This window comes from Rutilus rutilus (assembly GCF_951802725.1).
Source record: "Rutilus rutilus genome assembly, chromosome: 4".
Lineage (NCBI taxonomy): Eukaryota > Metazoa > Chordata > Actinopteri > Cypriniformes > Leuciscidae > Rutilus > Rutilus rutilus.
In genome coordinates this window covers 20954881-20979738 of record NC_140212.1, presented here as the reverse complement: position 1 = coordinate 20979738, position 24858 = coordinate 20954881, and the positions used below count along the sequence as shown (strand labels likewise).

The 24858-nt window shown below is 35.0% G+C and overlaps 1 protein-coding gene across 1 annotated transcript in view; it reads right to left on the bottom strand.

Annotated features, from left to right (window-relative positions):
• tafa5a (TAFA chemokine like family member 5a) overlaps nucleotides 1-19720 on the bottom strand; it is a 138909-nt gene extending 119189 nt beyond the window's left edge. The window contains exon 1 of the mRNA XM_084408209.1: nucleotides 18998-19720. Coding sequence (XP_084264335.1) covers nucleotides 18998-19109 — 112 coding nt within the window. The 5' untranslated portion in view covers nucleotides 19110-19720. The remainder of the gene's footprint in view (nucleotides 1-18997) is intronic.
• Nucleotides 19721-24858: the final 5138 nt, after the last annotated feature.

Here is a 24858-nt window from a genome sequence, read left to right as displayed (position 1 = left end):
TAAAAAATGTTATAATATAATATAAAGCTATCTCACGACCAATTCTGACAAATTCGTACGAGTGAGTAAAAGGTGGCTAATTTGTACAAATTCCTAAATCCCAGTGATTGGTAGGTTTAGGGGCGGGGTCAGGGGTAGGTCATTCGTACGCATTCATACGAATTGGGCAACTCGTAAAATATGTACGATTGAAATATTCAAAGGTTGAAGATAATTTAAATAAGCAGTTACGAGTAAAGCATGGCCCCCAGTCCTGTGCTAGAGCGCTATGAAATCCAACCAGTGTCTGACTACTGACATTGACAAATTAAGTAATTAAATTTATGCAATCTTTGTGCTCGGTTAGCCTTTGAATGCTGCCAGTGAATGCACAAACTCTGGAGCGGGCTAGTTGAGATATTAGATTGCTTCTGAACTGACAAATCGTGGTCGCACCACATGCATATTTAAATTAAGATAACAGTAGATATCAATGTGCACTTGGTTGTCAAGAAATTGGAATCACTTCTATGAAGGAAAATATGCACATTGTTTAAAGTGGCAAGAAGATTAGTTTTGTAAGAAGTGTATGAAATAAAATCAATATGAGGTGGTTTATTGCAAAGTAAATTCAACTGTCTTGCAGGCATGAATTATAGCTCAAATTGTGTGAATTGTTGAGAAGAGGTAAGCAGCCGGACTGACGGTTTCACTTGGTGAATGGATTTTAAAACATTTACCACTTTTTACAACCATTTTAAGTTTTGGGACTTTTGAAAGTTGTAGCACAATGGCGAGGCAGAGTCTTTGAAACAGAATGTATTATAGAGCGCATTAATTTTCCTGCCAGTGTCGTGTAACATGTTTTAACAAGTTCACAGTTGTTGTAATGTAATGAATATCGCAACCCCCAAGTGTCCCTCGTATAACTCACATGCATGTCAGTGATACAATAGGATCTTTTACGCGTCAGCGCTCGGAGGAGGTTGGAAAGAGTCAGTCTTAGCCTCGGGAAGCTAGAAATGAGGCTTAACAAAGTCATGTTTCGTGAGCATGAATGTATGGTGGAATTACACAGCTTCGGTTGAACAAATATCTCTAGGGTTCATTTCCACTGCTGCCAGGGGTTGCCAGCACTCATATAATATGGAGTCATCCCATATTTAAGAAAACAGAATTGTGTTCTCTTTAAATCTAGCCTTACAAACTGAGAAAGCTTCAGTAGGTGCATTTGAAATAGATTTGCAAAGTGTACAAAAATAAAATAACAAAATCACACATTATAATGGAAAACAGTTTGCATAAGATGGATCTGAAATCTAGACTATCTATTGCAGCAAAAAAATGGATTCTACTTTTGACAGCGGGATCAAGTAAGATGAAGACAAGGGCAGCAAACTTGCATGGTTGGAACTACAGCTCTCAAGCATAAAAAAAAAAAAAAAATTCAAATGAAATGTGGACTTAAACAGATCATGCTCTTGGGCACAATAAGCAAGCTAAAATTCATTACATTCAATGTCTTTCATCCCATTTAAATATATGCACATATTCATCTATATATTTTAGCGCGTCAACAATCAGTGCCGTATTTGAGGAGTGCGCATGTGCATAAATGCGTAAGGGAACCCAGGAGTGTGACGTAGACTAGAGCAGTGGTTTTCAGTGCCAATTTGTGTAAATTTTCAGTTTTACTACAAATACCGTTTGAAAGCTAAAAACCTTGGGTTGCGTTGGTATGGAAGTTTGTTTCCACCACAGAATAAAAAAATAAAAAAGGTAATTGCAAGTTTTTATCTCACAATCTGACTTTTTCTCACAATTGTGAGTTTACATCTCGCATAATTGCGTGATATAAAGTCACAATTGCGAGTCATAAAGTCGCAATTGTGTGTTATAAATTCAGAATGGTGATTCGCAATTCTGACTTTATAACACGCAAATGTGAATTTATATCTCGCAATTCTGACTTTATATCTCACAATTCTGAGAAATAAAGTCAGAATTGCAAGATGTAAACTCGCAATTGTGAGATAAAAAGTCGCAATTATCTTCACAAAAATGTTATTCTGTCTCGAAGAATCAGTCCATCATAAAAGTATCCATGTGTCCACAGTTTTTCAGTGAAAATAAGAATCAGGTTTTTGGCCGAACTGCTGCATGAGCGTATGACACGCAAACTACATCTCTCGGTTAAGCAGCAAACCAGTGTCGCGACAGTAAAGTTGTGATGGATGGCGATTGTAATCAAGGTAATCAAGACGATTACAATGACATACAGGAGTTGTACATTAAGCACGCAAGAGTTTGTTATTATTGTTGCACAAACAAACCTCTCTCACCGCAAATATTAGGGATGGAAATATAAAATGTTTTTTTTTTTCTTTTTTTTTTCTTTTTTTCTAAATATCATACGCTTTGGCACCTGAATCGGCACTTAATTTACATCTTGTTGCATAATCACCAATGTTTTCTCAGGAGATCAGGTTGGAAAGGAAAAGTTGCTTTGTATACAGGGTAACTAGGGTATTCCTGCTTTTCTATAAGTACCACCAACTGTTAAAGAATTCATTTTTATTTTCATTCAAGCTTAGTCTCGCATAACCAGATCTTTGACTGACCGTATAAGGTCTGGGCCGTTTACCGCTGGATGTTGGACTGGACCACCCACTTAGTCAAGAAGAGAAACTATGCTCCTGGAAATCCTACAGAAACCAGCCAGTCAGAGTGTTTCCAGTTTAATGTGCCATAAGCATCAGATGTTCAATGAACAGAGTGTGGGCAGTCCGTGGGCCTGACGTCTGAGACTGAAACTATATTCAGCACGTCTGCTGCTTTTTTATGCAATGGTCTGAACAGACAAAAACGCATGCAATTCATGTTGGAACATTCATGCCAACATTTAATCAGTCCACTTTCAGTCAGTTTCGATGCACATTTTGTTTTACAGGATTTGTTGCTATTTTAATTAAAATGACAACAATACAAATAACTTTAGATTTGAACTGCAGTCTGTTCGTCTTAAAATATGTATGTCCAGTCCCAATTCTGCAGTGTTATTTAGTTTAATTGAATCTCTGTGTATGACAGATTTTTATTATTTTTTTTGTTCTTCTTTATTTTACCACAGATATGGATAGCAATGAAGTCATGTGCCAGTGAGTGAGCACAAGTTGGCAACTCTGGCTGCTGCTCTAACAATGAGCTCTTCAAATAGCATTTGTACGCTCTCTCTCCTCTCTTCATTCTGTCGTCAATACATCTCTTGGTCTGAACAGGTCTATCTCGTATCTATGTTGGTGATTGTAGTCTGATGTGGTCTGGCTGATGGCATCACAGTCTAGTGTGAGCATATTGCACTAGCATCACATACACTTCCATCACTCTCCTTTAGACGTTGACCTTGCGTCTGTAGCAAGATATACAAACCCTAGTAAGCTTTATCAAACCAAATGTGATCCAGGCAAACCCAGAATGCATTTGACAACTTGTGCCATATAATTCTAGAAGAAGTCAAGGTTTCACTTTATTTTGATGGTCCCTTTAACACATTCTGTTGACTTTAAGTAACGTTGCACCTACATGTCTACTAACTCTCATTAGAGTATCAGTAGAGTATCAGTAGGGTTAGAATAAGTTTACATGTAGTTGCAAAAAAAGTTACTTATAGTCAGTAAAGTGTCTGTTGGAGGAGCATCAAAATAAAGAGTTAGCATTAAAGGGATAGTTCACCCAAAAAAGAAAATTAGCCCATGATTTACTCACCCTCAAGTCATCTAAGTGTATATGACATTCTTCTTTCAGATGAATACAATCAGAGTAATATAAAAAAAATTGTCCTGGCTCTTCCAAGCTTTATAAAGGCAGTGAATGGCCGTTTCTGATTTGAAGTCCATAAAAGTGTATCCATCATAAAAGTGCATCTATCCATCATCCGGCCAAACGAACATACAGAAGTTGCGCTTATACTTAAGTTAAATCCGTATGTTCGATTGGCCGGAAGCTAGTTATTTTACATTGTAATATTTAAATATGCATCGCTTCGCTTCAGAAGGCCTTTATTAACCCCCCGGAGCCGTGTGGAGCACTTTTATGATGGAGAGATGCACTTTTATGGACTGCCATTATAAAGCTTGGAAGAGTCAGGCCATTTTTTTTATATAACTCCGATTGTATTCGTCTGAAAGAAGAATGTCACATTGTGACACTTCTATATTAGGACTAAGAGAAATACACATACATTATTTTACAAATGTGAAGGAGGATAAAATACTGTAAAATAAGTATATGTATGATTCAATTGGTTTCAGGCCCTATTTGAAGTTCTCTGTCTTTTGTATGTGGGACTTTTTGATGCAGAAACATCCTGTTGTTGGCAAAATTGACTTTTATTTTGACAGGAGAGCACCTTCTAGGCCTACTTTAGTTTTTTTTTTTGTTTTTTTTTATGTGTGTCTTACACACATTTTTATGTATCTTTAAGGCATATTGTTTCTGCCTTTCCTGCTCTAACTTGTAAAGCACTTTGGGTCAACTGTCGTTCGTTTAAATGTGCTATACAAATAAAATGACTTGACTTGACTACTTCTTTAGTAGAAAAGGCCAAGCCAGGTTTTGACAAGACAGCATGCATGTTAGGTGATCCTGTTTGAACCAAACAGATTGGTGTTTGTTTAGCCTTCTCCTTTGAAGTCGTTTATGGATTAATTACTCATCGAGGCTCAAGAGAAGACTTGGGGTTTTTGGTATTTTTGCTATTTCATCACGTTTGGAGGATTATTACCATTTTCCCTGGACATTTTGATTAACTTTTTGGGCTCAAGGACTAAGGATTCACACATAAGGACAACACTTCTCACGTATGGACTATTTGATCAAGGACTCTCAGATAAGTGTTCATTTTTCTGTTTTGACTATTGAGTTATCAATATACTTTGTTGGTTAACCTGCTTATGCCTATCTTTGTCTGATTTCAAGTATTGATACAGTTTGTTTCCCTTATTCATTCATGCCTTGTGAGTGCCCTGAACTTTTAAGTGACTACTGGTTTACTTAAGTTGCAAGCCAAGTTTGTTACAATATACACCTAGGATGACTTAAGGGTGAGTAAATCATGGGCTAATTTACATTTTTGGGTGAACTATCCCTTTAAGCAGACAGTCTACTCTCTAATGAGAGTTAGTTGACATGTAGTTGCAACGTTACTTATAGTCAAAAGAATGTGTTAAAGGGACCATCAAAATAAAGTGATACCAAAGTCAAATCTAATTGAAAACAGTTTGCCAAATAATTGCTTGTGCTATGTGTTCATGTGCTTATTGAAGTGTCATGTTATTAGCTCAGAAACCACTGTGAGTATCAGACTCCTTCTCCTTTTCAGTCCTTTTCTGAGTCTACACTTTTTTCCACATCGACTGCTAGACTGGTTATTAGTCTGCTGTGATGTCTCCAGTGAAAGTTTCAGGAAAAGGGTTCATTAAGGGTGCATGGTGGCTACAATGGAGGCAATCTTGGGTACACTACTGAAGCCTGAAATGACAAATTGGACACCACATGATCTTAAGGACTTCACAGACGTGCACAAGTGAAGGCCACAAGACCACAAATTCATATTGAGTGTGCCTTTTGGGACAGGGCCTTAATGGAGTCATTTTTGCCAACACAAGATAAAATAGCCAATTAGTTACATACTGTGATTACAGTAAAAAAGGCCTGGGACTGAAATATCATGATGAGCCAGTTAAAGTCAAGCAATAAACAATGTATTGATAAATATACAAATACATTTATTAGCAATATATTTATAAATTAACAATAAATTATATTGCTGTAAAATGTTAGTTCACAGATTGAATTTTATTGTAAAGTGTTACATATTATTATTGGGTAATGCTTTATTTTACATTGTCCTTACATTGTTCATGTTCTTAATAGTAATAACAGTAACTTATGCATAATTACAAGCAGCTAACCCTAAACCAAAATCCTAACCCTATAGTAAGTACATTATACTAATTAACATAACTAGTACAAATTGTGTAATTACACTGTAACAGCGACACTTTCAAATAAAGTGGGTTACACTTTATTTTAAGGTGTCATTGTTACAGTGTAATTATATATTTAAGTACTGAGTAATATTAAGCAAGTGCATACATGTACTTATAGGGTTAGAGTAGGATTAGGATTTGGTTAAGGGTTAGTTGCATGTAATTATGCATAATGACATATGTAACAAGGACACTGTAAAATAAAGTGTTACCTATAATGTAGGTATTGGGTAGCATTAAGGGATGTAGAATATGGTCATGCAGAATTAGCCTTTATCCTATCAAATTATCCTAGTAATATGCATGCCAATAAGCAACTAGTTAATAGTGAGAATTGGACCCTAAACAAAAGTGTTACTCATATGATTGCTAGACCATCATAATCATTACAATATTTCATTACCATGTTTTTTTGGTATTGGTTTAGGTGGGACAATGTATAGTCGGGCATCCTTAGCTTAGTTAGTGTGTGTGTGTGTGTGTGTGTGTGTGTGTGTGTGTGTATATATAAAGAAACAAAGAAGACACAGTGGCAGGATTACTTGAGTCAGTGCTTGCTAGATGAGCTGTTGAACAGATGCAGTCGGTTCTCAGACAGTATACTGCACATTAGGCTGTTGTTATGAAGTTAATGTGATAAAGGATTTTAAAAAAGGTAACATGAAAGCAACAAACACAAGCTGTAACTCTGACTAAGATAGGCTTTGAATGTATAATCATGTTGTTTGCAGTTTGTAAACAGATGTTGCCAATTAGTAATCAGTGAATACATCAAGTAATGATCAATGAACACAATTCTCCATTGGAGACGTGCTGCACACTAATGTACGGTTTTAGAAATCCACACACAACTGCTGCTTGCAATCAATCAGATCAAATTTTAAAAGTAGAATAATAGGAAAATATTGGTTTGAGCTCATTAACGGATTTTTCTTATAAAGCTGCTATACGAGCACTATACAAATACAATGTACTTGATCTGATCAGTACTATATTAATACTGTTAACCATTAGTGTCTTTTATCATTGTCTAGTATCATCATCATATCTTTCTGCCAAATAGTCCTTCATTAGCATAACCATAGGCCGTTTATGCACAATCCTTTGCACAATAATATAGAATTGTAAAATTAGGTCACAGGTGTCAGTATTTCATTAGACAAAAATGCAATAGTATTGCCATTTGTCATTTTTGTTATATCTCCAACTGCTGTGAAGTGCATGTGCTTGTTTCTGATTTTCAAAGATTTTATTTTACTGAATATCAGAACTGTTGAAACACTTGCTCTCCCACAGTTGCATTCCGTGATCCATCAAGGCAGGAAAAGCTTTTGAATCATGTTTCTGAGATGTCTTGTCAGGCTCAACCATGCATTACAGTCTGGCATCCTGTTAAGTGTTTGGCAAAAGACACATCTGCATGATTGAATACAGCTGACTTCCACACAACTACCTCTTCTCTAACATGCATTTGTTGAGCGACCCCGATCTTTTCTTCAGATGAGTAACTACCTCTACGACTTCACGATAAATGCAGCTGTCTTTTTATAAGGTAACATTTGTTTGTGGGAATCTTTTCTGACTGTGTAAAGGCCCATTCACACCGAGAATGATAACTATATTAGCATTCACAGCAGCAGACGATGTCGTTCTGTTTATTCGAAGTACACGCTGTGTTTTATGTCTTTTATGTTCTGATTGGCTGTCAATGTTTAATCATTCATAAGCTGAAAAAAAAAAAAAACCCTCATTCTGTAAGTGATTTGAATGATTATTATTATTACACTTTTACACTTGTGGTGTGAAATATATTTACAACGATTTTTAGAACTATATATTCATCGTTATTTTTATAGTTATCGTCCTTTGTGCGAACAGGCAAACAGTTTTTGTTTTTTGTTTTCAACAAATGGTCAGTGTTATCAGGATTTTGTTTTTGTGCACATTATATGAGCTGTTTTATATGGAAGCTTGTTTCCGCCAATGAATAATAAATAAATAATAATAATTGCGACTTTTTATCTCACAATTCTGACTTTTTTTCTCACAATTGTGATATATGAAGTCAGAATTGTGAGAAATAAAGTCGCAATTCTGAGAAATAAAGTCGCAATTGCGAGATATAAAGTCGCAATTCTGAGAAATAAAGTCGCAATTGGGAGATATAAAGTCAAAATTGCACGATATAAAGTCGCAATTGCGGGACTACAATATAATTGCGTGTTATAAAGTCAGAATTGTGAGATACACTGAAAAAAATGATTCATTGACTAGTTGAATTTACTAAAAGAAATTATGTTAAGTGGTTCCACATAATTGATTTTAGCTACATTTAAACAAATGCATTACGTTGAACTAAGTTCAACTTGATGCATTTGTTTAAATGTAGCTAAAATCAATTGCGTGGAACCACTTACGATAATTTGTTTTAGTAAATTCAATGATTTCAGTAAATTCATTGAATTTTCTGAATGTTTTTATCGTAAGTGGTTCCACGCAATTGATTTTAGCTACATTTAAACAAATGCATCAAGTTGAACTTAGTTCAACGTAATGCATTTTTTTAAATGTATAGCTAAAATCAATTATGTGGAACCACTTAACATAATTTTTTTTAGTAAATTCAACTAAGTCAATAAATCATTTTTTTCAGTGTATAAACTATTCTGAGGTAAAAAAATAAAATAACAAAAAGTCTGTCTTTTTTTCCTTAGAATTTGACTTTATATCTCACAATTGTGAGTTTATATCTCACAATTCTGAGAAAATATGTCAATTGCGTGTTATAAAGTCAGAATTGCGTGATATAAAGTCGCAATTGCGAGAAAAAAAGTCCGAATTCTGACTTTATAACACGCAATTCTGACTATATATCTCGCAATTCTGACTTTATAACACGCAATTCTGACTTTATAACATGCAATTCTGACTTTTTCACGCAATTCTGACTATATCTCGCAATTCTGACTTTATAACACGCAATTGCGACTTTATTTCACGCAATTCTGACTTTATATCTCGCAATTCTGACTTTATAACACGCAATTGCGACTTTATTTCACGCAATTCTGACTTTATATCTCGCAATTCTGACTTTATAACACGCAATTGCGACTTTATTTCACGCAATTCTGACTTTATATCTCGCAATTCTGAGAAATAAAGTCAGAATTGCGAGATGTAAACTCGCAATTGTGAGATAAAAAGTCGCAATTATCTTTTAAAATGTTTTATTTTGTGGCGGAAACAAGCTTCCATCGTTTTATTTCTTTTTTTTTTTTTTTTTATTAAACAAATTTAAATTAAATACAAATTTATTAAACAACATTAAGAAAAAAAGAAAAAAACTGTGGGTTGAATATATTATAAATATTCATATTTGGTTCTTGTTATGGGACCAAATCTTGGTAGTTGTTAATTAACTATAATATATAATATTAAATAATAATAATTTTGGCAAAAGAGCTGAGTGGTTGAACTTATGAACGCAGTCAACACAACACACAATTTTGTGAAAACTGAGAAAATATAATGAGGTTATGTCCTAATCTTCCTGGAAGGTTTCAAATTAAGCGTAATTACATTTTTTTTTATTACATTTTCAATTTACTAATAAAAAAAAAAAAAAAACATTGTGACATTGTATGATTTACATTTTTGGATAGAAATGCCTCTAAAGCTTTGCAAAAGTAATGGGACACCAGAGTTTGCACCATTTGGGGAAAGTTTCCTTTGCATGTTATTCCCAAGTCTGTTTATAGCGAGGCGGCACATTTTTATCCATCTTTCTCAGTCTCATTGTCTGCTTCTCTCTCTTCCTTCTTTTGTATCCTTCATTCACTTCTCAAGAGTGTTTCCACCCCAGACATTTCCTGTCACAGCCCGTGAGCGACCCCGTGTTGATGGAGCCCTCCAGGAATTCAAAACGCCAGGGTGGCATTTTCTTTCAAGTGATTGGTTCCCTATAAAGAAGTGAAGTCATTTTAACAGCCCGCCGCAAGTATGTTAGTCTTCCCTGTCTTTCTCCGCCCCTCAAGCAATGCGTGTGTGTTTGAGGTTCCAGCTGATCATTAAAATTCACACCCTCATCGTTACATCAACCAAGAATGAAGCCAGATTGTTAGCAGCGTGCACGTCCCCTTAAATGAAGAGGACCCTTGTGTGAAATGTCAAAATTTATGTTTTATGCATGCTAGTGCACCCATTAAAACTGATACCAAATTTAAATTAATTTATGGTCTAACACGCACACTTAAACAGCAATTAGTGATCAAATTTATGAGAGCCTGGAGGAGATGTCTGCAGATCAGGTTCACATTAATAAACACTAAGCATTTTTTTTATTTTTTTTTATATACATTTTCGGATTTCTCACGGATCAACATTAAGCAAAAAAAGCTCACATGAACACAAGGAAAGTTCTACATGCTAAACTGTAGAACTACGTGCACTACACATTCAGACTAGATGCTAAACTGCTTATTTCTTGACACACAAGCTCAATTGGTAACACTTTACAATAAGTTCTCATTAGTTAGCTTTAGTTAAAGGAGAACTCCGGTCAATTTTAACATTGAGCTAATTTTTTTGTACATTTGGAGTGCTGTCAGTACAGAGAACAACGACAAAAATCGGTGTTGCCTACACCGTGTTATCCTCGTTTTAAAATTTGCACCCTGTTGACTTCAATGGGGCAAGTTTTAAACCTGCTTTTTTAAACAAGTTTTAAACATCCTTGATGTGTCATTACAAGTGCACAGGTCATGTGAGTGATTCCTTCGGAGTGAACACGGGTGAATCTGACTGCAGTAGATGTGAAAGAAATATATAAAAAATTATGTTTATTCAGCCAGCGCACATACCTGTATTTACATCCTGTTTTCGGTCGAAGTCCACAGTAATCGATTGTCGAGTTCACGCGCATAGGTTTAGTACCTATGATCACGCGCGTGAACTCGACAATCGATTACTGTGGACTTCGACCGAAAACAGGATGTAAATACACGTATGTGCGCTGGCTGAATAAACATCATTTTTATTCATATCTTTCACATCTACTGCAGTCAGATTCACCCGTGTTCACTCCGAAGGAATCACTCACATGACCTGTGCACTTGTAATGACACATCAAGGATGTTAAGAGGCTAAAAGCAGGTTTAAAACTTGCCCCATTGAAGTCAACAGGGTGCAAATTTAAAAAAGAGGATAACACGTTGTAGGCAACACCAATTTTTGTCGTTGTTCTCTGTACTGACAGCACTCCAAATGTACAAAAAAATGAGCTCAATGTTAAAATTGACCGGAGTTCTCCTTTAATGTATTAACTAACATTAACTAACAATGAGCAATACATTATTAGTTAACATTTGTTAATGTATTAACTAGCATGAACTAACAATGAGCAATACATTTATTAGTTAACATTAATGTATTAACTAACATGGACTAACAATGAGCAATACATTTGTTACAGTATTTATTCATCTTTGTTAATGTTAGTTAATAAAAATACAGCTGGTCATTGTTTGTTCATGTTAGTTCACAGTGCATTAACTAATGTTAACAAATACAACCTTTTATTGTAATAACTTATTAGTAAATGTTTAAATTAATATTATCTAAGATTAATAAATACTGTAGAAGTAGTGTTCATTCTCAGTTAATTTTCACTAAGGTAGATAACTAATGGTAACCAATGAACCTTATTGTAAAGTGTTACAGCTCAATTGAACCGCATTTATCTCACATTAGAAAGCAAATCAAGTCGCTTTCAGACCAGTCCAAAAATTTTCACTGCACTGCACTAAACTGTCTGTGCAATTGCATGAGGACTCCCTTCACAAACCATGGTTCATAAAACAAAAGGTCTAGCATTTGTATGCAGATGCCATTTTGACATTTAGTATACAATGCAATCGTCACACCTGCTGGCTGTTTGCTTCAGAACGATCAGGCTTGAATATAAATGAAGTAGTATGTAATAGAAATAAAGACACAAACAGAGATAATCCAATAAACAACAGAGAGAACATCCAGGTAGCAATGTTAACACAAGACAAATAACAGAAGCTAACTAAGGGTACGTTTACACGAGAACGATACGCTTAAAACGGAGAAGTTTTCCTTTGAGTCTTTCGCGTGCAGACGACACCATTGCCAAAACGATCCCCATTCACACGGATCCGCAAAAACGACTAAAAACGCTGTATTCTGCTTCCAGGCCATTAGATGGCGAAGAAACACTACAGACTGAACATGTAATACGCATGTGCATGACGTCATCGTCTTCAGAGGTTCACGTTTTTGCTGTTTACATGGAGACCGGTTTCAAAAACGTGCACTTTGAAACACGTTTTCAGGCACCCAAACCGTTGTTGTTGAACGGCTAAAAAGCATAAAAAGTTTTACGTTTTTAGTTGAAAACGGTGTCGTGTAAACAGCTCCTGAGGGTATTAATACACAGTGGTAACGAGGGACAGGTGAGACTCAATGAAACAATGAATAACTATGGCAACCAAGAAAACAGGAACTAAACACACCGGTACTGAACACAGACAAAAGAATATCAAAATAAAAGTCCATGGACACAGCAACATGGCAGGCCCATGTTTTCTTTTTCTTTTTGTTTTTTTGTGTTGAGATAATTACACATTTAATATTTGTAGAGAAAGTAATGTTAAGTACCATAAATTGGAACCCTGATACCAACAGTGAAACATTCCTGTTCTGTTATCCAATCAAATTAGCAGACTGGAACTAACTGTTGTATAATATCCTTGTCTTTTTTTTTTACTTTTTTTTTTTTTTTTACACAGTACATGTAAAAAACAAATCCATTAAATTCATAAATGATGCAAACCATATTCAGTAGTATGAAACAGTATGATATACATCCAGCCTTTCAACCATGTGCTACACACATTTCAACTTTGCAAATATATATTTTCCTGCACAAAAACCGTGTAGGTCCTCGGAGCTGATTAAATATTCATCCATGAAGATGCCTCCATTTTCATAAGAGTTCCATGATGTGCTCACTAGGCCAGACAAAAAAACTTGACAAGTTCCACAAGCCCATATCTTCACCCTTTGATGCAGACAGTGGTTAAATTGCTTGTGCGGTGGAAACGGCCAGCTTTAAAGGGATACTCCACTTTAAAATGAAAATTCTGTCATCATATACTCACCCTCATGTTGTTTCAATCCTTTATGAATTTCTTTCTTCTGCTGAACAGAAAGGAAGATATTTAGAAGAATGTCAGTAACCAGACAGTTTCTGGTCTCATTGACTTCCATAGTATATTTTTTTCCTACTATGGAAGTCAATGAGACCAGAAACGGTCTGGTTACTGACATTCTTCTAAATATCTTCCTTTCTGTTCAGCAGAAGAAAGAAATTCATACAGGTTTGAAACAACATGAGGGTGAGTATATGATGACAGAACTTTCATTTTAAAGTGGAGTATCCCTTTAAAATAGACAAGGGTATTATAATGACTGCATGCTTATTGTTCCATACAAATACACCATTTATTTTTCTCACTCTCTCTTTTTGGTTATTTTTGCTTTGGTAACCAAAACTTACAACATCCAAAAGCTGTCTATAATTACCAAAAACGGCTTCTGCAGTTTATGCCCTTAAATGGTCTTGATGATAACCACTGAGAAAAGTGTGCATGTGTGCATTTGTGAATGTTTGAGCTACGTGTCAGACTACATGGGCTGTTTTCGAGGGGGATGTGTGAATGCTGCAGTGCATTGTGGGATGCCTTCGGTGGGCGGGGCTATGGCAATGCGGGTCGGGCCTGTAGCAGGTATGATTCATCAGGGCACGTAATTGACCCTGTGGGATGTGTGATGGAGGAGGACACCATTGTGCGCTATTCGCTTTCTTTGTCTGCTTCCTTTTGGTGTGTGTTTTACTGTTTCCCTGTTTTAGCTTACTTTCTACTTTCTATTAGTATTTTTCTCTCTTGATCTCTCTCTCTATCTGTTTACAGTAACACAGCCAGTGAATATCAGCACACACACATGTACACACACACACACAAACACACACACACACACTCATAGAACACCATATGCTCTCTGCACCATCTGACTTTAATGATGGTGAGGCTGTCTGAACATTTGCAGAAATTTACAGTCATAAAAACACACTACATCTTACCTACATGATTATTACTCTGAATAACAAATTAATATTAAATGGGGACATTTAATATCCAACTATATTATTGATCTACCTGCATTGACACCATTATATGAGAACTGACCTGAGATGACATCACTGTTTTCTCCAGAGTGGCTATATATAACTTTTTTTACAAAAGAAATTAACCATCACTGAACTTAAGCTGGACTATGACACTATTTTCTTCTAGATCTGCTGTACAGCAGAAGCAAACTTTGATGCGTTATTTTAATGTTATCACTGTAAAGCAGCTTTGGAACAATCTGTATTGTGAAAAGCGCTATAAATAAAGGTGACTTGACTAATGGATAATGGACTAATGGATCATATATTCCACAATGGTCATTATTTTATATGTATATATATTATATGAATGTCAATATCATGTATTTATCATGAGGATTATTAATACTATAAACATTAAGTAATACAGTTTAATAGTTATTTAAAAGGGAAAAAATACAACAACACTAAATATATTACTGCATTTTTATATGCACAGAAAAAATGAATGATGTTTGCCCATGCAGAAGTCTACTCTGCTATGAGGCTGCATGGGTGGTTTTTATAGTGTTGCTATGTGGTTGCTAGAGTGGTTTTAGGTTCCTGCAAAGATGTTGCGTACTAGACCAAGTCAAAAGAGTCGACCCACAAGTCTCAATGATATCTTGGGCCCGGTTCCCCAAAACATTCTTATCGCTAAGTAGTTCTTAACCTATTCCTTAACCTCTCTCTTAACGTTATGGCACGATTCCCGACACGTTCGTATGCTAAGTATATCTTCTGTAAGTCACACTTTCGTAAGGTTGGTCTGGACCACTCTTAGCTTTACCTTATCACTGTTGCAGGTCTATACGAATATAATTCTGAAGTTTTAATACACCCAGACAGTGTTCAATTAGGCTAATTCAAGTGTTTTCACGCAAAGAATAAAATTGTCATTACACTGATTGTTGTTAGATTTTTAATTATATTATTATACAATATTATTAATTTAATTAAAAAGCGCTTTTAAAGGCCAGTGAAAGCATAGGCTACTGTCAGTTAAGTCCTATTCGGACGCTAATATTGTTTCTCATGGGCTAGTATGATATTTTAAACATTTATAGGGGTGAGTCTGTGATTTTAGTGCTGTCCGAATCCATAATATCAGTGTTTTTTCTCACCCAACCCGCGTAAAAATGGGCAAATTAGTACCTACCATTTTTTTGACAAACAGGTTGTGTGGTAATTTAATTGCCGTCTGAATCCACATCTCTGAGTTCACATGAAAAGATTCAAAATCCACTGTTTAAACCCTTTTTGATCACTGCTGAGCACCGAGATGTAGGCCTACACTTTTATTACTGAAATGCTGGAAAGTATTTCCAAGAACAATATTTCATTGCAGCTGCACCTCAGCGAACAAAGATGGGAAAGAGGAGAAAGCACGTACACATTTGAAATGGCTATTATGGCAGCAATATATGATACAATTAAAAAATATGTAGGCTAGGCTATTATAGGCTATTATAGTTTGGATTATTTTTTCCTAATAAATGCAACTTCAACTATTTCTGAAGTGCTTCTTTTATAAAGAACACCGCTTTCTCACATAAACAGCCCCTGCATGAGAGAATAATTGATTCTCGAGCCATCGATATCAACCAATTCAGCACCATAGCCACGGACAGCACCCGGTAACATGGCACGTAAGAAGGTATATCTTAAGCAGCTTCCTAAGGTATGGTTCGGGGAACACACTTAGGAACATAAACAACTTTGGTAAGATATATCTTTCAAGTCTTCTTAGCGCGCTAAGAATGAGCGTTATCGGGGAACCGGGCCCTGATCTCTAGTTATGTCTCAGGTTAAGCCTGTGAGATGTTTTCCACCAGTGGTTTCAGTGAAACTCATAAGTCTGACTGCTTAGTAAAGTAAACAACTCGCAACAATTTGCATCATTGATCTTCACTGTATAAAGAGTACGGAACGAGTTACGCACCAAAGGTTAATATTGTGAGCAATATTAGAATGTGTAAGGAATAGTGATATTTGCATTAGCAAGTACCATTGGTTAATAAATAAAATCATATATTTTTTATTCATCACAGGTTTTTTTAACTGCTTTGCACACATTATCACAACTTTGCCTCTTTTTTTTTTTTTTTTTTTTTTTTACTTTACACACAAATCCAAGAATTGCACACACAAAATGCAAAATGCCTCACATATCTAGCAAAACGAAGCACTGCATTCAAAATATCACAAACACATCTCAAAAGCAAACACCTTTGCCATAATATTATATTTTTTGCATATATCACATACACACAGTTATTCAAAACCTAAAGCTCTTCTTTCATGAGCTCCTATGTACATTTCTGTACAAGACTGAAAGTATTTGGCAGAGAGATGTTGAAAAAATCGCAGTATACACGAAAGCAAGATTGAAACCAAACTATATATATATATATATTTTTTTTTTTACTGTAAGCATTTGTGGTTGTGAATACAGTATTACACAGTCCGAAAACATATAACTTGACCTTTGGCTTATTTATAGGCCTATTCTAAAGCCATGATTGGTTGGTGTTTAGTAAAGCAATAAGTGTTTGTACATGTGAGCATTTTGATAGGTTGTGTTTGAAAAAGGAAAGCAAGATACTTCCTGTCAGATTTTTGTGTGTTACATAGAGAATTGTGTGTTGTGGTCTGCAAAAGTGTCGAAGGCCGAGAATTAGTGTATGGTTTTTGCAGATTTGGTGTGTGGTTCTAGTGTTTGAGTGTCAGGTTTCAGAAATTGTGTGACAAGTAAGGATCTTGTGTGTAAGCAGTTGAAAAAAAAACGTAATATTCAACACTTGTTATTCTAAAGGTGTCAAAATGCAGCAATTATTCTGTATTTCTAACGCAATTGAAACGCAAGTTTGAACAATTCATCTGTGCATCTCTAGCAAAGAATAAACATGTGTCGAGTATAGCATCCAGAGGAGGGAGCCAGCGGACAGAACAAAGCCATATCATTCATTAAACAGTCATTACAAACAGTCCTTGTCATCATATCATATCGCTTGATATTAATTTGCACAACTGCGGTACAGCACGAGAACCATTCTGCTGTTTCCCTATCTCCTTTGCTCTCCGAAACAAAGCCAATCTCCTGTACAACCATGACATTTGTAGGGGAAGACTTTGACTTGTTTTGTTGTGAGATGCTAATATAAAGAGGCAAGCGACTGCATGACTCACTAGTGGGATTGCAGACCTAATTTCTGTTGTGTTTGTGACTAGCTATAAATAAACAAATCAACCATCAGAACTTGGTTTTGTGTCCCTGCGTTTATGTTATCAATCTCCTCGGCGAGCTGCGAGGTGCCAGTCTGGGGTCTTGACAGCGAGTCAGACGTAGATGTCGTTCGGTGGGCAGCTCATCTAGATGAAGATTAATATCATAGACAACAAGCGGGTCGGGGCAGAGATGCACAAGCGGATTTGCACAGAGAGAGACACACAAAGAGACCAAAAAAAAAAAAAAAAAAAAAAAAAAACCTCCTAACCCACAACAGACATCCAGAACATTGATTGTAACCAAGCAGAGAATAAATCATGGCATCGCAGAAAGATCAATTGAGTGAATCCAGAAACATCTATGCACATATTTACATATATTTCCATATTTCCTAAGATATGGAAAGGTACTGGAGGTAAAGTGGTACAGGCTAAACATCCTCTCAGATGTACTACCATCCAGACAGGCCTGGGACATGAAAATAATTTGACATTTCTAGACATAGATTCAGGTGTGTGAGTCTATATTTGTGCATTGAATTCACTTCACCTGTGTGTGTGTTCTAGTGGAGTCATGTGGACTACAGTGCTAATAGAGTCAGTGAAAGTTTCATTCAAACTATTAGCTAAAATAATGAATCAACTGAGCTTCAATTGGATATATAGTTGTTTAAGAGGAAAGGCCTTTTCTTGTAAATTTCAATTAGGTCTGTTACATTTGTGATAACCCAACGCTTTCTCACGACCGTACGAATGAGTAAAATGTGGCTATAATTCGTACGAATTCATACGATTTGTCTAAACCCCAGTGATGGGTAGGTTTAGGGGCGGGGTCAGGGGTAGGTCATTCATACGAATTGGGCAACTCATAAAATGTGTACGATTTGGCAAAAATCGTACGAATTCGTACGAATTAGCCACCTCGTAAAATACGTACGAATTGCCGTGACAATCTAACAATCTACTTATTGTTTCACACAACTTTCCTTTTGAGTTTCAGCTTAAAATGTATTTTAGTGTATAAACACCATGGCCAGAGCTGAATTATCTCTGAGGTTTCAAATTATCAGTCATGTTTAGAGGGATTGTATAAATTGCCTTTGCATAACTGTGTGTTTTAGTCATGCATAGTTGACTGCTTGTGCATTAATTTTCTGTATATTTGCAATTAGAAGAAGGGAGTTCATATAATTTTATTATTATTATTATTATTATTATTATTATTATTATTAAGGAATACTTAACAATCCTATCATAATATCCAGAAGATAGATGCTAATACACATCGTCCCTTGCCTTGAGGCGCAAGTTAAAAATGTATATTATGGTCATGCCTGGGACATGCTTTGACATTTCCGTTTCCATGAGCCTCCATGACTTTGTTTGTATGTGTGTATTTGTGAGTGACACGGCATACACCACATTATCCTTAAGGTCACATCAATAAAGTGTTACACATCCTCACACACGTATCGAAGACGCATCGCACACACCGCAGACTCACCGCAGTACACGATCAGAAGCGCCGTCAACAGCAGCACAGCCCAGAAAGTTGTCGACATCCTCGGCCAGTTAATCGCATCCTTACGCTTAATCGATCTGACCGCAGGAGCCATGGAAAACGCGTGTCGTGAAATCGGCGATAAATTCAGCGTTACAAACCCTCCCGTCCTCTGAGGAAACGTCTCTCTCCACGAGTGATTCTTAAAAAAGACATTTTGAAAACGGACCGTTCATTTCCAAAAGCACCTTCGGCAGTCTTTAAGTCCAGGAAAATCGGAAAATGAAGTCTCTAGTTGACGCGCGATCGATTCAGTGTTCGGTATCCTGGGAAACGGATAATCCAAATCAGGCGCGTGAATTCAGATTTTCTCATAAATATTAAAACTGTCGACGCCACGTCAAACCTCCGTGTAGAGAAACGAAAAATATATACGACAAAGATTAAATGATGTGTCGCAACGCCGTGAGAAAACTAGCGAAAGAACTGCTCAGTTGGTCTGTGAGGACGTGCTTGATTCCTCTCAGACTCCCAGAAAAAAAGATCTCATCGCAAACCGTCTGGATTTGCCAAATATTCTCTTAAGAGGGAATCGAAGTCTCGATCGAAAGACGACGAGGAACATAAAGAGCTGTGAGCAGATGAAATGGAAAGATCTAGAGAGCTCTGAAGCTGCGCAGACCGATACATGAACTGAAACTTCGTGCCGCCTCAACTTTTACTTGCACTGCATGCGAGCGACGACGCGAAAAAAACTAGCACTCTCCTGTTATAATTAAGGAACCGATTTAAGCGTGCAGTGCAGACAGCTTCCTTGATTACAACTGAACCTTCTACTTTTAAAGCGTCGCGTCAAGTTGAAGTCTAGACTTATATGAGCTGTTTTTAATTTGGCATCCAGATCATTTTACACTTTTTTTTCTTTTCTTTATCTATTATTTGTTATATTATATCCACCTGTCTCATATGCTGCATTTATTCGTGACGTGCGGTTAACAGGTTGTGTGTGTGTGTGTGTGTGTGTGTGTGTGTGTTTAAATACAACTGTTACAACATTTCAGAAAAAACAGCTAAGCTTAGAGCAGAAACTCAGAGCAGAGGACAGGTCAAAGGAACATTTCAGCACCAGATGATGCGGACAGCTCCCACTCAAAATATTGTCATTAGAAAGTTAATCTCAGTCTCTTGCAATGTTGTAAAAAAGAAAATGTGTTATTTTTACAAGATGGAGCTATGTTTACCTGATCTAACACTTGTTCTAATTATTATGACACCCATAAATTACCATATATTTCTTATCTAAATACTATCCTATCCAAAACTATCTTATTCTATATCAGGTTTTTTGCATTATTTTCCTGTTTTGTTGCATTATTTTCCTGTTATCACTGTAAAGTTGCTGTGAAACAATCTGTATTGTAATGTAAATGCTATATTTGACTTAAATAAAACCTGTTAATTTAGACATTATCACACTATAGAGTGTTTAGTTACATTTGAAGTGAAAATAACAAGCATGCAATGCACTGACTGTATCTTAAATATAGAAGTGGTAACCTTAAAGAGGTATTTCTGCCTGATTTAAACCACGCAAATTAGTTTTGTGGTAACACTTTACAATAAGATTCATTAGTTAACATTAGTTAACTAACTTAATTAACATGAACTAAGAATGAACAATACTTCTACAGCATTTATTAATCTTAGTTAATATTAATTTCAACATTTACTAATACATTATTAAAATAAGTTGTATTTGTTAACATTAGTTAATGCACAGTGAACTAACATGAACAAACAATGAACAGTTGTATTTTTATTAACTATAACATTAACAAAGATTAATGAATACTGTAACAAATGGATTTCTCATGGTTAGTTCATGTTAGTTAATACATTAACTATTAACAAATGAGACCTTATTGTAAAGTGTTACCAGTTTTTTTCATATAACTTAAAATTATTAAGGTTGAAATGGGTTGGGATTGGGAACCATTGTCCTAGAATAGGATAGGATGGCACTTTATAAATCATTTTTGGGAAACTGAAACATCAAAATGAGGCATTTTAATATTGTCACACCAATTTAAATATTGTACAGGTGTCAGATAAGGCTGAAATATATTCTTAATATGACTATATTCTAATAGGAATCACAATAGCGGGAGCTGTCCACTTTATGTGGTGCTGAAACTATCTGAAAGCTGTATACCTGTTCTAGTTCTTATGTGCTCATAGAAGAATTAGTGTGTGTGTGTGTGTGTGTGTGTGTGTGTGTGTGTGTGTGTGTGTGTGTGTGTCATAATCATAATGTTCTATTATGAACATTCCACAGAATAATAAAATAAGAAAAAAAAAAACTACTTTTATTAGATGCAATTCACATATATTGAAATAACCTGTCTGATCCTCATGTTCATAATAGAACATCATAATGTTCTACTTAGAACAGCCCACAGAATAATAAAATAATAAATAACAAACTTTTATTAGATACAATTCACATATATTGAAATAACCTGTCTGATCCTCATTGGAGCAGCTGTTCACAAAATTAGCGTTAACAATTCTATACATACAACATTGGGATCTCAAAACACAACATAAAATCAGTATCAACGGAACATAAAGGTTAAATGAAACAATTGCTGTCCTTTGTATTTAACATATACATAATGCTAAGAGTACCCACTGAAACTCTCTCAAAGAGAGGAATAATTTCCTAGTGGAGGCATGAGCTGAATTTACAATTATATTGTCATAGAGCCATTGCTTATTTCCCATTAGGCAAAGGCACTATGCAGGTGCTTTGAGGTGTTTCACCCTTCCCCAGTCTCTTCAAAGTGTGAGTTTCCATTCCACTATGTCCCTTTCAGGTGTCTGCACAGCTCTGGCTCTCTGTGGTTGTGCAATGCAGTGCACTACTTAACAGGAACGCCTCTTTATGTAGTCGCTTGTGATCGACTGAGCGCTGACCTTTCACATCACTCTTCTTTTGATCTTTCCACACTCTACTTCCCCTGTATGAGAACTGAGATTTGTCTTTGAACTACAGCATGGAGCCTTTCCTTGTATGTCTTTTCTCTTTTATTTTCTGTAATTTTCCAAATCACAAAGACACTGAGACCGCAGTAAGGAATTTTAGACATATTGTCATGCACAGTGTGCATTGGAATTATAGTTCACCACACACACATACACACACACAAAAAAGAAATTTTCTTATTATTTAATCACTTTCATATTATTCCAAACCTATGATTTTCTTTGTTAACTAGAACATAAAATGAGACGTTTAGCAGAAAATTCACACTGCACTTTTTCATAAAAGTAAAAAATGACAAAGGCTCCACAGAGACAGTGATACTTTTATGACTAATATTACTTTTTGTGTTACAAAAAAAAAAAAAAAAAAAAAAAAATTAATTCAGGTTCACAGTGCATGGATTTTCATTTCCGGAAAAAAAACTCTTTAAGTTTGAACTTTCTGGCAATACTTTCTATGAAACCCATGCTTATAATGAATAGTAGCTCCATTTATACTTATTTATAAGTATTACTATTCTATAAATATGTTTATAAAGACTCATTAAGACCTATACTGCATTATAAGACCAGTTATAGTTATATTTATATTAGTTATACTTACTTATAAGTCATGCATTTGATTTTTCAATGTGCATACTCATAATTCATTATACACTGATTTATAAGTTTGAACTAGTCAGTCTTATGGTTATTTATTATTTATATTTATAAAGATTGCTATAATGTTATTATAGTTATTGGTGAATATATTGTTATTAATAGCTGTGTTGTGTTCTTATAAATACTTTATTGTGAGTGATAATACAGTTATTAACCTCTATAAATGCATAACTGATGGCTTTAAGTAAAGTGAAAACATACGATGCAATTTTATTAAAGCAAATATTAAGAAATCATGAAGATGTACTCATTATACATTTTAAGTTGTTTAATTGTAAATGTAACTAATGAACAATAATTCCTGTTTCCATTTGAGATTTTTTTTTCTTTTTTAATGTTACATACTAGCAAAACACTGCAACAATATATATATTTTTAAGTATAATTCCAAACTGCTATGAGCAATACTATGCATATGGCTGAGGAGATATAAATTAACTGATCAAAATGACCATTCATGACCTCTAATGCAAACATTATCCATTTAAGACATAATTTAGAGCATAAGACATAATTGGTACAACAAACAAGTTTATATTTGATCATTAATAAATCAGTGTATAATGGATTATGAGCACACACATTAAAAAAGCACATGCATGACTTATATGTAATTATAAAAATAATATAAATGTAACTATAACGTTCTTATAATGCAGTATAGGTCTTGATGAGTCTTTATAAATATATTTATAGAATAGTAATACTTATAAATAAGTACAAATGGGGCTATAATTCATTATAAGCATGGGCTTCATAGAAAGTGTTACCTTTCAGTTGAAAAGTTGAGTTAATGGGTTGGGGGAATAACCAAATATGTTTCAAGCAATTTCTTATAGCCACATAATTCTGTTCACCTCAAACTAAAGTAAAATAATAATAATAATAATAATAATAATAATAATAATAAATAACTAAATAATGATAAGGATCTGCTAAATCCTTACCCTGTTTTCAGGAACTTGCTGAAAGCTCATTTAGCATTGGCAGCTTATAACATGTAATCTCTATGTGATATATGTGCTGTCTGTGATGTTTGATTTGTTTTTTTTTTTCCTTTTATGTAAAGCACTTTGGTCAATCTCGGTTGTTTTAGCAGTGCTAAATAAATTACAAGACAAGACAAGACAAGGAGGTATGTTTTCAGGTCGGTACCCATCCCTAAACTAACCCAACCATGTGCCACTGGCTTATATGTTTGCATTCTGAAGAAGAAGGAATTTCATGGATGTCACAGTTGAGTTCAAAGAATTTCACTTCTGAATGGTTGACAAACTTAAGGTTAAAATGGTGCTGACTGTTATTTTTCCATGTCAAAATGCTTTGCAAAAGAATGCACTAGTAGATATTGATGTTTACGTAATATCATAGTGGTATAAAAAAAAAAAAAAAAAAAAACCTTAATTGACTAAAATAATTAGTGGCTTCTGTTTACATCACAAATTTCTATTCTTGATTAATCTTTTTATGATCCGATCAAATCCTGATGAAATACAGTCCTTCCCAACATATATATATATTTTTTTTTCATTAAAAATCCTCTTTCACTTACACTGAACAAAAATATTGTGATTTTAACTGTGACTGTAAGAATGCTAAGGTTAATTGGTTAACAGAAAGTTGCCGTACTATATACAGTAAATAACTGTGATAGATCTAACAGTACACTTAATGTATGTACAGTTTTTGGAAGTCATTTTAAAACATTTTTTTTTTTTTTACTGTAAATTTAAATTAAGTCTGTAAAACCTAAAATGTTGCTACCATACCTTTTTACGGTAAATTTCTGGTAATGACATCTTCTGGTTTTTTTTACCGTAAATATAACTGAATTGTTTTTTACAGTGTAGTTTCAGTTTGAATCTATTGAGACATATATTCATCATTGCTTTAACCTGTTTTGACCTGGAAGACTGATTCCCAATTAGTCTGATCATGTCAGATCTGAGAGGAATCAACAGTCAATCCATGTTTTGTTTGTTCTCATTCACAGAATAAGAAAACATGTCATTTTCTTTACATTATTTGTGGTTGTGTTAGCTTCCCTCTAAAGAAATCTCTTCTCCGACACACGTGACTTGCTTCAAGGGCCATGGTGTGAGTTGTGGAAATAAGAGATCTCTGCCTGTGCTATGAAATAGCAGTGTTATTTCCAG